Source organism: Hippoglossus hippoglossus, chromosome 6 (genome assembly GCF_009819705.1).
Source record: "Hippoglossus hippoglossus isolate fHipHip1 chromosome 6, fHipHip1.pri, whole genome shotgun sequence".
Classification (NCBI taxonomy): Eukaryota; Metazoa; Chordata; class Actinopteri; order Pleuronectiformes; family Pleuronectidae; genus Hippoglossus; species Hippoglossus hippoglossus.
This window is the reverse complement of record NC_047156.1, coordinates 14,328,477-14,344,240: the sequence shown is the minus strand read 5'-3', so window position 1 is coordinate 14,344,240 and position 15,764 is coordinate 14,328,477. Positions and strand designations below refer to the sequence as shown.

Genomic DNA, 15,764 nt, shown 5'->3' with positions numbered 1-15,764 from the left:
ATAGTCAGAAGGATATAGAACACAGAAAAGTATAAAAATAGAATAACATTTTATGAAAATACAGAGAATGTGTATATGATATACGCATAGCGGCTAACGGACTAACACCAGCAGGTGGCAGTAATGTGACACTGAGGCTGGAGACCGTGAAAGCCCAAAGAAGAAGAAGCGGCTCCTCTCCTGCTGCAGTACAGGATCGACCTTGGTCTGTAAGTTGATGATGGCGGGGAAAGCGTGGAGGTCAGGGGTACGTACCGTCAGTCTGTCAGTCTGTCACATGTGTTGTACCAAACCTCTGCGACTGTGTCCCAACAACGGTCAGTTGACTTCAGCCTGTTTGACCGACGCTCCTTCATTCACAGACTGACATCTGCTACCTAGCTAGCCATGCTACTTGCTTTTAGTTACTATAGCAACCTGATTCCTGACCGCCAGCCTGCTACTACGACATGTTTTCTTTTGTGTGACAATGCATGTAGTGACGGTGTATTGCTGACTGCTCAAGTTTGACATGTTACTGTAAATCTACGCTAAGGCAACACGTGTTCATATCATCTGCAGATTCTTAATCTACTAAGAAAGTGGGGTTTATCGGTCAATGACAAGGATAAAATCAAGGCCCAGGAAGTAAGTTAAACATGTAAAGTTGACTGTCCCCGCTGGGTTAGCACGGTAGCTAGCTAGCAACGACCCTCAGTAGAAATGCTACTCAGATCAGATCTGAAGTTGACATGTTATTGAAACTCGGCGCGGCTAAGACACGCCCTTCCCTGTAAACTGACAGCTCCTCTACAAAATGAAACCTCTCTTCACTGTTGTTCAGCTACAATAGCAACGTTACATTTTCTATCTCATCTAACCTTTACCTTTAATATAGGTATTTGTGTGGGTCCTTTATCCATTGTCCTTCATTAAGACCAAAACATTGTATTTAAGGAGGCCTTGCAGCTCCTGCTGTAATGAGTATCCTCTCCAAGAGAATGTATCTATCTATCTGTCTGTCTGTCTGTCAATCTCTCTGTCTGTCAATCTCTCTGTCTCTCTATATCTGGCTATCTGTCTGTATATATTAATATCTGTGGGCTGTAAAACACAACAATGCATAATTTTTGAGTCACCCTTTTCCTAGTACGCTCGCTGCCCCAGTAAGTTCACTGTGCCCAGTCTTCTTCAGTTCTTAAAAGTTTCCTCAGTCAGAAATACACAGCATAGTATTCGTGACATATTCCTGCAATATAAGTGAGACGGTAAAATAAAAAGTATTTGATTTTTATATTTCTGATTGTCAGGTGTCGCAGGTGGTTGGAGTTTTGATGAGAGAGACTCCACAATCCAGGACGTTCATGCGTGGGGTATTTATCTTCTACTTTAGGGATTAAATACATTTTAAATTGAAGACTTTTTACATATAACTCATTAAATTGTGACTCTGAAGTGAGTAATTGTTCTATCATCACTGAGTGTTATTTGTCTTTGTTCTGCCTCACAGATGCAAACTGTCACTTTAATCCCTGGTGATGGAATTGGTCCAGAGATCTCCAATGCTGTCATTAAAATATTTGAATCAGCTCAGGTAAATACTTATATTATAAGTCGGTATTTTTTAATTTATTTTTTAAATGGCTCTGTTCAAACTAATCTTCTGCTGCTGTACACTTTTAAATTAGGCACCTATTCAGTGGGAAGAGAGAAATGTTACTGCCATTCAAGGACCTGGTGGCAAGTGGATGATTCCTCCTGATTGCAAAGAATCAATGGACAGGAACAAAATTGGCCTGAAAGGTACATATTTACAAATATTTATTAAAAGTAGGATAATTTGCCAATAAGTTATTGCTAATGGTGTTGATGATATTGGTACAAATTTTTTCTAGTGAGTATTAACTGATTCCTCTATACCTGTAACATTTTCCCCATTAATTCCCACAGCAAATGTTAGGGATTTAGATCATTTAGAGATGTGAATTACATTTGCCAATGACACTACAAGATCAGTTATTTTATCCTTTGTGTCAGAGAAGGTGCTTTAAAGTAAATAACTGATACATTTCTGTAAATTGCTGTTAAAAATAATCATGGCACATAAATATAAGATCTTATCCATCGGATAGGTGTTTGTGTTGAAAGGTGAACAAATAAATATTATTGATTTATTTAACAATAAACAGGTCCTCTGAAGACACCAATAGCTGCTGGTCATCCCTCTATGAACCTGCTGCTTAGGAAAACCTTTGACCTCTATGCCAATGTGCGTCCCTGTGTGTCCATTGAGGGATACAAAACCCCCTACACTGATGTGAACCTGGTCACCATCAGGGAGAACACGGAGGGAGAATACAGTGGGATCGAACATGTGGTAAAAATCTTCACACATTACTTGTCAAGTTTTCACATTAAAATTTTTTTTTAAACTTGTTTTCTGTTTTGCCCTTTAATTTTACATAGACATGCATATAATCAAAATATAGGCAGTTTTCTTTAGCTCAAAACACTTATATTAATGTCTTTTTTAATTTAATTTCTCAGATAGTTACTGTAATTAATCTGTAGTGTGGTATTCACATTCACTATTGATAATATTCATTTCAGATTGTCGATGGAGTTGTACAGAGTATTAAGCTCATTACAGAGCAAGCCAGCCAACGCATTGCAGAATATGCTTTTGAATATGCCAGGAACAATCAGAGGGCCAGTGTTACTGCTGTTCATAAGGCCAATATAATGTAAGTTGTTTTTATTACAAATTAGTTTTAGAACTTTATTTTAAAGCTGTTTGCGGAAATTAAAAGGTTGTCCTCTCTTTTTTCTACAGGCGCATGTCAGATGGGCTTTTCCTGCGAAAATGCAGAGAGGCCGCTGAAAAGCACAACGATGTGAAGTTCACTGAGATGTACTTGGATACTGTGTGTCTTAATGTAAGTCCCAGTAACTTGTATGATGAATTAGTTTTAGATGGATACAAAGCAATATTTCACTGTAAATATTGTATATTTAACATCCAATTATGTTTTTACAGATGGTGCAGGACCCCACTCAGTTTGATGTGTTAGTGATGCCAAATTTGTATGGAGACATCTTGAGGTAAAACAGATTGTGTATGCATTTAAACACAACTGTGCATTGTGTCTTTTTGTTTTACTCTACATGTAGAAATGTGTTAAAACCAGGAGAGCAGTGCTGACTAGGTTGAATCAAGCAAACAATATATTAGCAGAAACTAATAATGTGTAACAATGACAAAAACGTTACTGTACGAACAAGAAATCTAAAGGTAAACCCCATGTGTTTACTATTACAGTGATCTTTGTGCTGGACTTATTGGAGGTCTTGGAGTGACTCCGAGTGGAAACATTGGAGCCAATGGTATTGCCATATTTGAGTCGGTATGTTGTTTTTATATCCAGAAAATCATGGTGTGGGAGGAGTTATTGAAGACACATGAACCTTTTGTCTGCATGTTTTTTTTAATCTTCATCATGATGATTGATTTTGATTAATTCCCTCTCTCAGGTTCATGGAACTGCACCAGATATAGCAGGACTAGACATGGCCAACCCCACTGCCTTGCTGCTTAGTGCCGTCATGATGCTGCGGCACATGGGTCTGCACGGCTACGCCAAGAAGATCGAAGCTGCCTGCTTTGACACCATTCGAGACAAAAAGGTAAACTTCTTCTCAAGACATTAAAGACACACATGTTCATAAGTTCCCTTTCTGACTTATTATGTTTTTTGTCATCCAACTTCAAGGTTCTCACAAAAGACCTGGGAGGAAACTCAAAGTGCTCAGAATTCACAGATGCTATATGTCAACGGGTGCGTGATATGGACTAATAGGATCCTTATGTGGCTCTGAGTCGATCATTAGTGTTGAAGTCTATAAACTTAATCATGGCATGTTGTATCTGCACATTTTTAACTGAAATATGTATTTAAAAAATACTCAAGATTTTGAGATCCTATATGTTTTATTTTTTCCGCACTTTCCAAAGCATTGTCTTAAAACGTTGGACCAACATTCAACACTGTATATGTTATATGCATATACTCTAAAAGAGATTTATCTGTGGTGGACATCGTCTATTTATTGGCTGTATTTAGCCTCCTGTGTGATGTATTGGACCCTTTTATTTTATCATTGAAGGCACAATTTCAGCTTTTATAATTTGAACATTATCCTTCACATGAAACTTGAAAATGTTTTGCACTCGTCTTGTTGTTCAGGTCTTAGTGTTCTTTGCTGCAAATATCAAGAATGTACAATATAAAGAAAATGAGTATTACATCAGAACATGTCAGACTCTTTATTTAATGATATGCTAATGACTATTCTTGGCTTTATTAGCGCCCTCCACTAACAGCAACAATCCCTATGATAATGATGTTTTTTGGGTTATTGTTTTTCATTTGTTCACATTGGTAAAAACCATGTACTGAATATTACCAAATAGCAGCACAAAATATGTACATTTTTAAGATCCTTTCAAGGAAGCACCTGGTAAGATTTTGACTGAAAAATAAATTATATGTCAATCAGGACAGATCTAAATTGAAAGATGAACTAAATGTATTGCCATGCTGAATAAGAGATTGAGTGATGTGATATGCACGAGTCTATTTGATGCTGAGGTCTAGACACTGGTGGTGGTTGATGGAATCTAGAGAATGTTGTGGATGTGAATGAGATGAGATTAGTGAACTCAGTCGAGCTTGACCAGACTGCACATGAAGACTGGAGGAGGCTCACAGTAAGTCACTGAAATTACAGCTGACAGACGCAAAGAGGAAAACAGATTTAAAGTTTGACTATAACAAGACGATTGGCTGATTAAGATCATGGCAAAATCTGATTTGATTACTATAAACATCCAACTGAAAAGAGAAAATAACATTTGTACATAATAAAAACATTTCACTGAGGAAATATTGTTTGTATCAAAATGTAATTGAGTAAAGTGCAGTGGCACAGGAGGATTGCACCAGGATGTTGGTTGATTGCACAAAGCAGGCATGGTACAAAAAATTATATGAGTATGCAACGATATGTATATATATATATATATATATATATATATACATATGAGGAATAATATAATGTAATATGAGGTTAATTTTGAACAGTTTCCTATTATTTGCCTTCAAATTTGTTATGGTAACTTGTAAAGCACCTTGTGTTATATACATAAATACAGTTTTTATTTTTGTTTGTATTATTATTGTCATTGATTATAATTATAAATGATTATTGTTGTTGTTGTTATAATTGTTGTGACGTTAATATTGATGAACTCCCATCTGAAGACCTTGAGGGGATATTTTACTTGTTTAAACTACTTTTAAATGAGCTGCCTGTGTCCCACTAAATGCTTTATAAGCCTCGGACCCTGGCACCACGGATCCAGTGTAATTTAACCCGAGGCAGAGAGGCAGAGTCCCGGCCTCCTCTGACCACACCTCCTTCGTGTCCCTGCGGCCTCAACCGACGAAACATCCGGCGCCTCTCCTGGAGCCCTCCAGAAAGTTCTGCACCGTGGAGAGGTTATAAGAGCCGGCCATCTTCCCCCAGCAGCCTCACTGTGCACCGAGGGAAACACGGAACCGTAACACCACAAGGTAAAAATATGTGAATTCATGTGTAAATGTGTACGAATGCCTTTGCTGCGTGGCTGTTAAACGCTGGTGGTTCAACGTAGGAGAACAAGAGCGGAAGGAATGAATGGTCCCTGAACGCCACATGTCCTGCAGCTGTTACCGTGTTTTTCATATTTAACGTCACCTTTGTCGCAAGGTAACATCCGCAAACGGTCATTTCACATTTACTGAAGAGCAATATTGATTTTGTTTCCCCCTTTTTCTTTTGGGGTTTGTTGTAGAGGAGCTACCATGGTTCACGAAACCGGCTTCTACGACCTCCTGGGTGTCAGCCCCAAATCCACGCCGGAGGAGATCAAGAAATCGTACAGGAAGCTGGCCCTGAAGTATCACCCCGACAAGAACCCCAGTGAAGGAGAGCGGGTGAGTGACGGACACACGCGGAGCCGCTGCAAATGTCTCTGCTAATTTTAAACACTTGACAGCAGGAAGTTTCTGGAAAGACCGACGCCATGTCCCCTGTCTCTGGCACTGTGTTAAAGCCAGGGGTCGATATGGTGACATGTCCTCGTTCTGACTCATGAGCCCAATCCATCAATCACATTTCTTTGTGTGGCCCATATTCACAAATCACCATTTGTCTCATAGGGCTTAAAGGGATAGTTCACCTAAAAATGAAAATTCACTCATTATCCACTCGCCACTTTGCCAGTTGAGGGGGTGGGGGAAGTGTTTGAGTCCACAAAACAATTTATGAGTTTCAGGGGTAAACAGCCACTTCTTCAACTTATAAAAACCATGAAATGCCTCCATACTGCTGCTGTGGTGTCTGTAAGCCCCGACATTCATGTTTGACTTGAAACAAGGTCATTTACACCAAGTATTCGGCTTAAATGTCCCCTGTGATCCTAACCCTGTGTTCGCACGTGGATCACAGCGGACATTTACTTTAATTGTATAGACTTTGGCTGCATCGCTGTTTACCAGAAGTGTTTTGTGGACTCAAACACTTCTTCACCTACCCCTCCATCTACATAGTGGTGGGTAGATAATGAGTGAATTTTCATTTTTGGGTGAATTATCCCTTTAACAAGGTGTGACGTCCTCTGTCCTTAACCCTCAACAAGAGTAAGGAAAAACTACCAAAAAAAACCTATTGACAGGGTAAAAAACATAGAAACCTCAGAGAGAGGCAGATGTTTAAAGTATTTGTACATGAGAAAATGTCTGAAAGAGATAAAGGGAGCAGCAATGGCCGATGAATTGAGGAGTTATTGTCAGTAATGGTATGTGAGTAGGTAAATCCTGCACTTAACTTTTTTTTTAAAGTGCATTTAGTATTCTTCCTCAGTAAGACGGCTGTCGAGATGTATCATTATCTTACTGTCTTGAAAGGTATGGATATTGCAGAATCTCTGTATTGTGATATTATTGAAAAATTGCCTATCATATTGTTAAAAGGGAAGATTGTTTCTTTTTTTTCTTTGCAACTCGTTTTCATTAAGAGTGATTGTTGGAATGCTATTACAGTGCGAGGCCAGTAGAGGGCTCCAGCACTATTTGCATAGAGGGGATTAGATAGTCATGTGCAGAGTGTATGTGACCACAGCAAGGAGAGGCTGTACTCCTATGTTGGTCAAGTTGTATGGTGGTACTTGCAATAAAGCCAGTTCACTAGAGGTGGAAGTCTCTGCATCTGAAGATATCACAGGTAGTTAGTCTTTCTGGGGTTTATTTGTTTGTTTTTCTTCCTGGTGATTCCTGTTCGACGTCACAAACTCACTGGAAACCGAAAAGCTCTCTCACTTTGCTGTCTTGCCAGTGTTGCATCTTGCAGATATTGAGTAACAAAATCACACATTATTACCAAGATGTAAAAACACCAATTACACAACCATTCATTCAATGCACGTTATAATGTTGCGCTGGGAAAGGTGCAGCATCTACACTGCCAAAATAAAGAATAGGTAATTTGTGCGTTCACCCGGGGCCTCATGGCCTGTGTCTACTGCAGAGTTATTTGAACTGGGAGTGAATCCTGATTGCATCTATTGCCATGGCAGAAAAAAGTGAGTCGTAAGTGGGTTTTTGTGGGATTTTGGCTATATAGTGGAAAATAGACTTTATTGATGAGCGTGTAAAGAACTTTACACTGATACCTACACATTTGTTTTATTTTTAGTACTGTCATCATGAAGTATGCTAACTAGAACAGCACTCAGTAGAGTGCATACCTTTGCCAAACCACATTCTTATATTCACCAAATCAACATTTTTGATCATTTTTATCTTAAATATTAGTCCACTAAAGAGGCCTGAAATTCACAGTCAAATTTAATGGGTTCTTCCCTGACCCATACTGCAGCCCTCCACCAAATTTCATAATTAAACTCCATGTGTACATCAAATAAATCTGAAAGATCCTATTTCAGGAATAATGAAACCATTATCAGTCATTAAGACTTATACTGAAGTATGTCAATTATTTATTTATGAAATGAATGCAGTCCTGTTTTCCAAAGTGAGGTAATGTTTTTTTTAAATTTTTAATCCACAGTTCAAGCATATATCTCAAGCATATGAGGTGCTGTCCGATCCAAAGAAGAGAGACTTGTATGACCAAGGTGGAGAACAAGCGATCAAAGAGGGAGGCATGGGCGGAGGAACATCGCCAATGGACATTTTCAACATGTTCTTTGGAGGTGGGGGACGGATGCAGAGAGAGAGAAAAGGTAAGATTTGTATTGGCTTAATAAGTAATCTACTTGCAGACTGTTTAAGTTTATATATTCCAAATGCATAATGTCTTTTAACCTACATACACCTATTTTTTTTATATTTTCCTACAGGGAAGAATGTTGTTCACCAGCTTAGTGTTACTCTAGAGGAAATGTACAATGGCGCCACCAGGAAGCTTGGACTCCAGAAGAATGTGATTTGTGAAAAATGTGATGGTACGTATTGGTTTGTTGTTAATCTTGTATCCAAACAAGTTTGTTCAGAAGTAACAAACTGTCATTATTCTCTTTATGGCAGGTTATGGTGGTAAGAAAGGTGCCCTGGAGAAGTGCTCGACTTGCAAAGGAAGAGGAGTACAAATTAAGGTGCAACAGATTGGGCCCGGCATGATCCAGCAGATCCAAAGCATGTGTTCAGACTGCCAGGGACAGGGGGACAGATTTAACGCCAAAGACCGCTGCAAGACCTGCAATGGACAAAAAGTAGAACGCAAGAAGAAAATTCTTGAAGTTCACATTGACAAAGGTTCATTTTCCTTCCATCTGAGATATTCTTATTGCTTTAAGAATTGTCGTTAGTATTAAATGTGCAAAGCAAACCAACCGGAAGATAAATGTGTTTCGCAGGTATGAAAGATGGTCAGAGATTGACATTCCAGGATGAAGGCGACCACGAACCTGGACTGGAGCCCGGGGATGTGATCATTGTGCTGGATCAGAAGGAACACTCTGCATTCCAGAGACGAGAGGATGTTTTGACAATGAAGATGAACATCAAACTTGTTGAGGCCCTGTGTGGTTTCAAGAAAACCATTCAAACCTTAGACGATAGAACGCTTGTCATCAGCTCACAGCCAGGTAACTGATCAGCTGCTCTCCAGCCTCCCTAACCCTTAAATGGAGTATTTCAAATTCAGAGTTCATTTAAATGTCTTTTTATCAACAGGTGATGTCATCAAGCACAATGACATCAAATGTGTTCCGAATGAGGGCATGCCAATTTACAAGGATCCCTTTGAAAAGGGAAAGCTTATTATTCAGTTCCAGGTAAGACGCTGAACGGTTTAACCAGTGTTACACCGGACTCTGGATTCAAATCTTTCTTCGGTTATCTTGTAGGACAAAACATTCAGATCAGGTAATTGTAATTTAACCCCTCAGGTGGCATTCCCAGAAGAAGACTGGCTTCCAGAGCACCTCATGTTCCAGCTGGAAAGACTGCTTCCTCCCAGGGAGGACGTGATGATTACTGATGATGCTGAGGAGGTGGATCTCTGTGAGGTGGATGAGCGGACACAACAGAGAAACTACGGCAGGGAGGCTTATCAGGAAGATGAGGAGGGTCCCAGAAGCGCAATGCAATGTCAGACACAGTGATTGTACACTATGATATCATAGGTTGTAGAGCATGTGGGGTTTTGTTGTGAAATGTTTTTGTTTCTTTAAAGTTATGATTTTGAAGTAATGCACAGCAGATTGTTCACATTAAGTTTAAAACAGTAAACAAACCATTTGTGTGCTTCTTTCCTGAAACACGAACATGCAACTGGGGTTTTTGTATTTCACATTTTAATTGTGCTCCCAAAGTTATCAAGTGTATGTTGTTGTTGTTGTTGTTATCTCATTCTCTTTTGTGGACGTATGCTTCTGAAGAAAACCAACGCACAAAAGATTTCTTTTCACTCAAAAGCTGAAAGGACTACGTGTATGCTTTCTGTGAAGGTAATTTCAGCCATGACAAACATTTTATTATTTCCCAATAAAGGTCCCAGAATGCCTAAATCTTTGGTTTTGGATTTATTGAGATCTCGCATGTCATATTTAACATTTTTAAAACTTTGCTAGCAAGTTAAAACATTTGCACAGAAACAGAACTGTGGAAAAATAGGGTATTTATCTTAAGCATTGCTGAATTACAGACATGATTGGGTATACAATCCCTTTTTATGTGGCTTCCTCCTGAAAGGGCAACCTGAAAAACGAATGAATTGGACTTCTAAGCCCCCCAGTTCCAACCCAGGAGATGCAATATGTCAGCTATGTGGCTTAATGCTCACCAGTGTTCTAAACATGCCTGTTTGGAATGAGCAGTTAGCTTGTGGTAAAGCTGGTTGCACAGTTTACTTCTGAAACTGTAAATGTGATCTGCGGTGATTGAGCAGTTGCAAGCAAAGAACAGCTGCACTTATCGGTTCACAGAAACCTGAAGCTATGCCACAAATATTTGTGACCGATTTTTTTTTGAAATAATGAGACTATTGAAATGCTCTTAACAATGTCTGTTTATCCCCCGCTTTACATATTGGTTCATGTGGGTTATGATTTCAGATCAAAACGACAGCGACACGGGTTCAAATTTGCAAAAATAAGTATGAATGTCCCTCTTGGCATTTAAAATGCGGTCAGGAGTAATTCACTGCTTGTAAAAGCCTTTAAAAGCCTCTCACAAATTTCTTGTGAGGTGTCTATAAAATGAGAGGGGGAACATTTCTACTTTGTTTGCGATATGGCACTGGGGAAACAGATTTAAAGTAGCTAAAAGTCCATCTCCAGCGCATGTATAAATAGCCTATCTGACATTAATAAATGGATGATTAATCCTAATTAATGTTTCAGCATTATTTTTAGAGAAAAACCTCTACTATCACACATTATCATGTCCTGTTTTACCTAAGACATGAAAGCATAACAGCCATAATGATTTGAATATATTTTATTGAAAGTGAGAATGGCAAGAACATTTGGAACTGTTGGGATTTATTATACAACATACGTATAACCATAATAAGCATTAAAACACGATCAATCGAATTACATTTTCATTTTTAAATTTGACCTGGAACAGCCTCAATGTACAAAAGTTTCTATCACCTGTACGAAAAGTATAATATATATCAAATTTCAGGCTAAGAGAAGACATTTAGAGTATTTTTACTTCTGTCAAATGTCACAACGGGACAAATCTGACCCGAACAGTATGTAAGGGTTAAACTGATGACTGAGAAACACACACAGGCCTAACTCTTAAATCTCAGAAGTGTAGCTTTGTCCAGGATGTCCTCTCTAATTCTTGTATAATTTGGATGAGCGGCCAGAACCTTATGACACACAGCTATGGCATCGTCATGCCTCTTTGCCATTAAGTAGTTGAAAGCAAGCTTGTATCCAATAGATGGGTTAGTCTGAACCCCATATTTCCAAGCCAGTTCATAGTTGTGTGCTGCATCATGGAATTTTCCATCTTTTTCCATCATATAGCCCAGATATTCATAAGCTTTACAGCATGACTTGTTATGCTTGAGGCATCTCTTCAGCAGGTCCCCAGCCATGTCATACCTCCCTGAATGGATGTAGATGTCTGCCAGGAGCAACCAGCTCTTTTCAAACTCATTGGCATCAACAAGGCTCCACTTCATCTGAGCTACTGGTTGGAGCTGGTTCCTGGCCCGCAGAGGTTCTTTGAGCATCATATAAGCTATCGCCACGGCCAACAGTGCTGGGACGTTGTCTTTCTCATTGTTGGCAATCTCCATGAAAACTCTGAGGGCTATTTCCATGTTGGCCTTCTTTTTGGTTGCCAGAAGGCAGTAGTTCTTCAGGATGCGGTGCTGTAGGTGTCCACAAGGTGTGTGAGGCTTTAACTCCTTCAGCAGTTTCTTAGCTGTTCTTATAGCAAGGTGCTGTGCTTCCCGCTTCTTTGTGGAGTTCTTCATTTCACTATCTAGATTCCCAAAGATTTGTTCTCCCATGGAGTCAATGTCATGGTTAAGGTAAATTTCAGTCATGTTGTACATAGCGTTTTGACCCCAATCGTTGTCTGTCCGAGCTTTATTAAAATGGTGTAGGGCATCATTAAGTTCTCCTGTATACCAAAGATAAAGTCCTTTGCAGTAGTTAAACCCAGGGTCAAACGCAGTCCTGGAAGAATTTTTTTCTGCCATATCAAGAAATCTGGGCCCTTCTTCCAACTTCCCAGCCCTCCTCAACAAGTCAATAAGACATGACAGAGTTTGGTAGTTGTCTGGTTTGCACTTCACAAGTTTTCGACAGTGGAAAACGGCCTGTTCAAAGTCCTGCTTCCTTGACATGATGTCAGCCATCATCATAGTTGCGTCCTCATTAAACTGGTCATTCTTCAGAATGAGGCAGCATTGCTCCTGGCACGCATCAACTTCATCCAGAGTAAGGTGCAACCGAGCCAACTCCAGCATCACCTTGCAATCATTCTCACAATACACAAGAACTTCTTTGTAGAATTTGACTGCTGTCTTATAATTCCCCAGACTTGTGTAGTGTTTAGCGATCTCAGTGCAGATCTCTGCAGCAAGCTGCTTCTGCATGGGGACAGTGTCAGGCTGCTCCAACTGCACCTGATTAAGTACCTTTCCCTGCACATCCCGGGCTCTTTTTAGGCAAACTAAAGCTTCCTCATTTTTGTCAACCTTGTTCTGGACATTTGCTAATAGGAGAAGATATTGGCAATACTCTGAGAGTACCTTAACTTCATTCATTGGTTGATGGTCCAGCGCTTCATGCAATACCCTCTCACAGTGCTCATACTTCTTCATCCTTATCAGCAGCACAGCCAGGTCATAGCGTAGGAAGTTCTGTTGCTCAGTTTTCAACGCAACTTCATAGTAATGTATTGCCTTGACATAGTTATTAGTCTCAACCAGTGCTTTTCCAATTTTGCCGGCTAAAGCACCATCTTCTGGGTTTTTCTTCAGAACATGGTCATAAATCTTGATGGCTTTCTCGTGTTCTTGAATCGTCACATAGGCATCACCTAGCAAGAGATATGTGTGACAGCTGGGCATCTTCCTCACTATTTCTTTATAACAGCTTGCATACAATTTTTTATCTTTTCTGTGGTTCAGATATATATCTGCCATTTTCTCCTTTGCTTGGATGTAGTAGGGCTGCTTGGGACAAATACTTCTAAGCATACTAAGCGCCATCTCAGAGTCACCACGGAACAGGGCCAGGTCTGCATCTGCAATAATGACACGTGGCTTCTCAGGGGTCCCAGAGAACTCAATGATGGCATCTTGTATCACCTTTGCTGCTTCATGCTTCATTCCCTTGAGCCTCAGGGCCTCAGCCAACTCCAAGAAGACAGAGACACAGTCAGAAATGCTCAGCTCAGTCTTATTACTCTTGGACTTGGACAAGGATCCAGCTCTGTGAACACCTGGGAGACTCATGGCCATCTGCAATGTTTGAATAGCCTCTGTCAGTTTGCCCATTTTCTTCTGACACTGAGCCTGGATCAGGTGGCACAAAAGATGTTCTTGAATCTCAAAGTTATGGTTGAGGCAGGGTTCAAGAGACTGGGAACACAATGTGAAGTTACCCTGCAGCAGATGGATCTGTGCCATTAGTAGATGAGCTTCTGCATGAGAAGGGCACTTTTCCAAGCAATGACGGAGAATCCTCTGAGCAGCGTCAGTGTCGCCAGACAGATATCTGACTTTGGCTAACAGGAAGACCGCTTGGTGGAGACCTGGCACAATCTTGACAACAGTATCCAACAATTTGTCACATTGCTGGAGTTGAGGAGCGAGAGTCTGGCCCTGGGCCAGAGGCTTAGCAGGACAAAGTGCAAGATACTCTTTGACTATCTCCAAAAGGAAGTCAGGGTTGAGCTTCTCCAAGTACTCTACTCCCAGAGGCACACCTTGCAGTTTGGAGAGGTGTATGTCCACTGCCTCGTTCAGCAGATTGGTAACCTCTTCTTGTGGTCTGCACTTTTTCACTGCCAGTAAAGCATGTAGGTACAGCAGCTCTCCTGATTTTTCAATAGATTGTTGATTCTCTGCGAGAAATTCCAATTGTTGTTTTGCATCCTCAAGGTGGCCCTCGATCAGCTGGCAATGAATTATGCCAGTCAAAGCAGAAACACTGGTCTCATCCAAAGTCATGGCAATCTTGTACCATTTCATAGCCTCCTTTATACTTCCCTGAAGGACCATCTGGTAGCCCAACTCTGTGGCTAAATATGAGTTCCTGGATGCCACAGAGAAGGCTCTTTCCACCATCCTGGACGTTTGCTCAATCACTTTCTCATTTCGTCCACAAACACGAGTGAAGGCAAGAGACATTCTGTAGATTAGCTCGGGGTTGTGGGGTTCCAGATAATCCAAGTTTCTGATTAGGGTTGAAAGCTGTTTCACTGACTCAGTAATATCTCCATTTTTACATAAAGAATGCAGAGCTAACATCCGTACTGCCTCCAGGTTATTTCTATCCTTCTCTAAAAGCCTGCGTGCTACCTTTATAGTTTGATCCCAGTCTTGAAGGCTGAGCACCAGTTTCATCTTCTTGATGAGCGCAGGCACAAACCCAGGGGAACTCTCAATGACCTGGTTGACCATTATTAATGCTCCAGAGTAGTTCTGAAGATATTCATGGTATTGTGCCTTCCCCATCAGGGCAAAAACATCTGCTTTCTCTTTCAGTCCCTCATCAAAGTATTTTCCAGTCTTCCTGGCATAGTCATCTTTACCAGATGTCACATCTATCCAGGCTTTTAGGATGATCCCCTCTCTAGAGCCATTGGAGAGTTTGATCATTTTCTCTGTGTACTCTCTTGCCTTATCATTTCGCCCATATAGCCAAAGAAACAGTCCAGCATAATAAAGACTCTTGGGGGATGCACTTTTACGATCCTGTCTGATCTTAGCAGTAAGTGCTTGAATGACTTCCCTGTCTGGGTTTGTCTTTTTTCTCTCAGCATAGACAAGAGCCATAACTGTGCAGAGAGATACATCTTGACTATCTCTTAATGTGTCCAACTCCACTGAAGCTTCTTGAATTTGGTCTTGCATCATGGAACCATATGCATGGAAAAAACTGTAGATGGGGTCATTGCCAAACTTCCTCTGAGCACCTTCTGCTGCATTTACAGCGTGATTGAAATACTTTTCATAGCAATAGAACTTGATCAAAGCCAACATTGTCTCTTCATCCTCTATGTTAGCCATCTTCCAACAACTTATTGTCTGGTAAAATGCAGCCAGTTCTTCTTCTTTGTTCGGTTTATTGGCATAGGCAACCAACATCAAGGATCTGCCCTTTCTTCATCTGTGTGGAGTCATATGCTTATGATGCCTCTGATCTGACTTTGAAGTTTTATTAAAGGTCTTTCTCAGATTTTCTAGAAAAACTGTATTCTCTTGTAATCCCCTTTACTTCACACATATGGCTCATTTTGTAGATAAATGCACGCATGCACTCTAACACTGTGGTACTGAAGTAATAAGACTTGTAGTTTTCTCACAGTGACACTAAACAACCAGATCAGCTTTTAAACCACCCATTTCAATGTTAACAGACCTCTGCAACTTCAACTTCTATCTCTCTATTTCACATTATTTACACAAATCTTGAATATCTGTTAGTTTTAGTTTTTGTGTAAAGTCTAGTTGTTTGAGGA

The 15,764-nt window shown here is 40.2% G+C and overlaps 3 protein-coding genes across 5 annotated transcripts; 2 read left to right on the top strand and 1 right to left on the bottom strand.

Annotated features, from left to right (window-relative positions):
- Positions 1-135: 135 nt before the first annotated feature.
- On the top strand, positions 136-4,288 carry idh3a (isocitrate dehydrogenase (NAD(+)) 3 catalytic subunit alpha). 2 transcript variants are annotated; one of them, XM_034588759.1, is made up of 12 exons: positions 167-247; positions 562-627; positions 1,290-1,352; positions 1,490-1,573; positions 1,668-1,782; positions 2,169-2,356; positions 2,590-2,723; positions 2,813-2,915; positions 3,017-3,081; positions 3,299-3,383; positions 3,511-3,663; positions 3,750-4,283. In XM_034588759.1, exons 1-12 carry the CDS (start codon positions 218-220, stop codon positions 3,831-3,833), a joined length of 1,170 nt encoding a protein of 389 aa, XP_034444650.1. In that variant the 5' UTR covers positions 167-217; the 3' UTR covers positions 3,834-4,283. The 2 variants fall into 2 exon arrangements, with proteins under 2 accessions (XP_034444651.1, XP_034444650.1); XM_034588760.1 differs by lacking the exon at positions 562-627 and having other exon boundaries at positions 136-247; positions 3,750-4,288.
- A 1,167-nt stretch (positions 4,289-5,455) lies between these two features.
- Positions 5,456-10,111, top strand: dnaja (DnaJ heat shock protein family (Hsp40) member A). 2 transcript variants are annotated; one of them, XM_034587478.1, is made up of 8 exons: positions 5,456-5,612; positions 5,875-6,014; positions 8,149-8,323; positions 8,441-8,545; positions 8,628-8,855; positions 8,957-9,187; positions 9,276-9,376; positions 9,491-10,111. In XM_034587478.1, the coding sequence occupies exons 2-8, from the start codon at positions 5,883-5,885 to the stop codon at positions 9,704-9,706; spliced, it is 1,188 nt and encodes a 395-aa protein (XP_034443369.1). In that variant the 5' UTR covers positions 5,456-5,612; positions 5,875-5,882; the 3' UTR covers positions 9,707-10,111. The 2 variants fall into 2 exon arrangements, with proteins under 2 accessions (XP_034443369.1, XP_034443368.1); XM_034587477.1 differs by having other exon boundaries at positions 5,861-6,014.
- A 1,235-nt stretch (positions 10,112-11,346) lies between these two features.
- LOC117763208 (tetratricopeptide repeat protein 21B-like) lies at positions 11,347-15,312 on the bottom strand. Its single transcript, XM_034588168.1, has one exon. It carries the CDS (start codon positions 15,310-15,312, stop codon positions 11,347-11,349), a length of 3,966 nt encoding a protein of 1,321 aa, XP_034444059.1.
- Positions 15,313-15,764: the final 452 nt, after the last annotated feature.

Bases quoted from the DNA above. Each gene is read 5' to 3' on its own strand.
- idh3a (XM_034588759.1), top strand. From the start codon at position 218: ATGATGGCGGGGAAAGCGTGGAGGTCAGGG. The intron at 248-561 runs GTACGTACCGTC...TATCATCTGCAG, and splicing joins GGAAAGCGTGGAGGTCAGGG to ATTCTTAATCTACTAAGAAA. The intron at 2,916-3,016 runs GTAAGTCCCAGT...ATGTTTTTACAG, and splicing joins TGGATACTGTGTGTCTTAAT to ATGGTGCAGGACCCCACTCA.
- dnaja (XM_034587478.1), top strand. From the start codon at position 5,883: ATGGTTCACGAAACCGGCTTCTACGACCTCCTGGGTGTCAGCCCCAAA. The intron at 8,546-8,627 runs GTACGTATTGGT...TCTTTATGGCAG, and splicing joins GATTTGTGAAAAATGTGATG to GTTATGGTGGTAAGAAAGGT. The intron at 9,188-9,275 runs GTAACTGATCAG...TTTTATCAACAG, and splicing joins TGTCATCAGCTCACAGCCAG to GTGATGTCATCAAGCACAAT.
- LOC117763208 (XM_034588168.1), bottom strand. From the start codon at position 15,312: ATGGCTAACATAGAGGATGAAGAGACAATGTTGGCTTTGATCAAGTTC.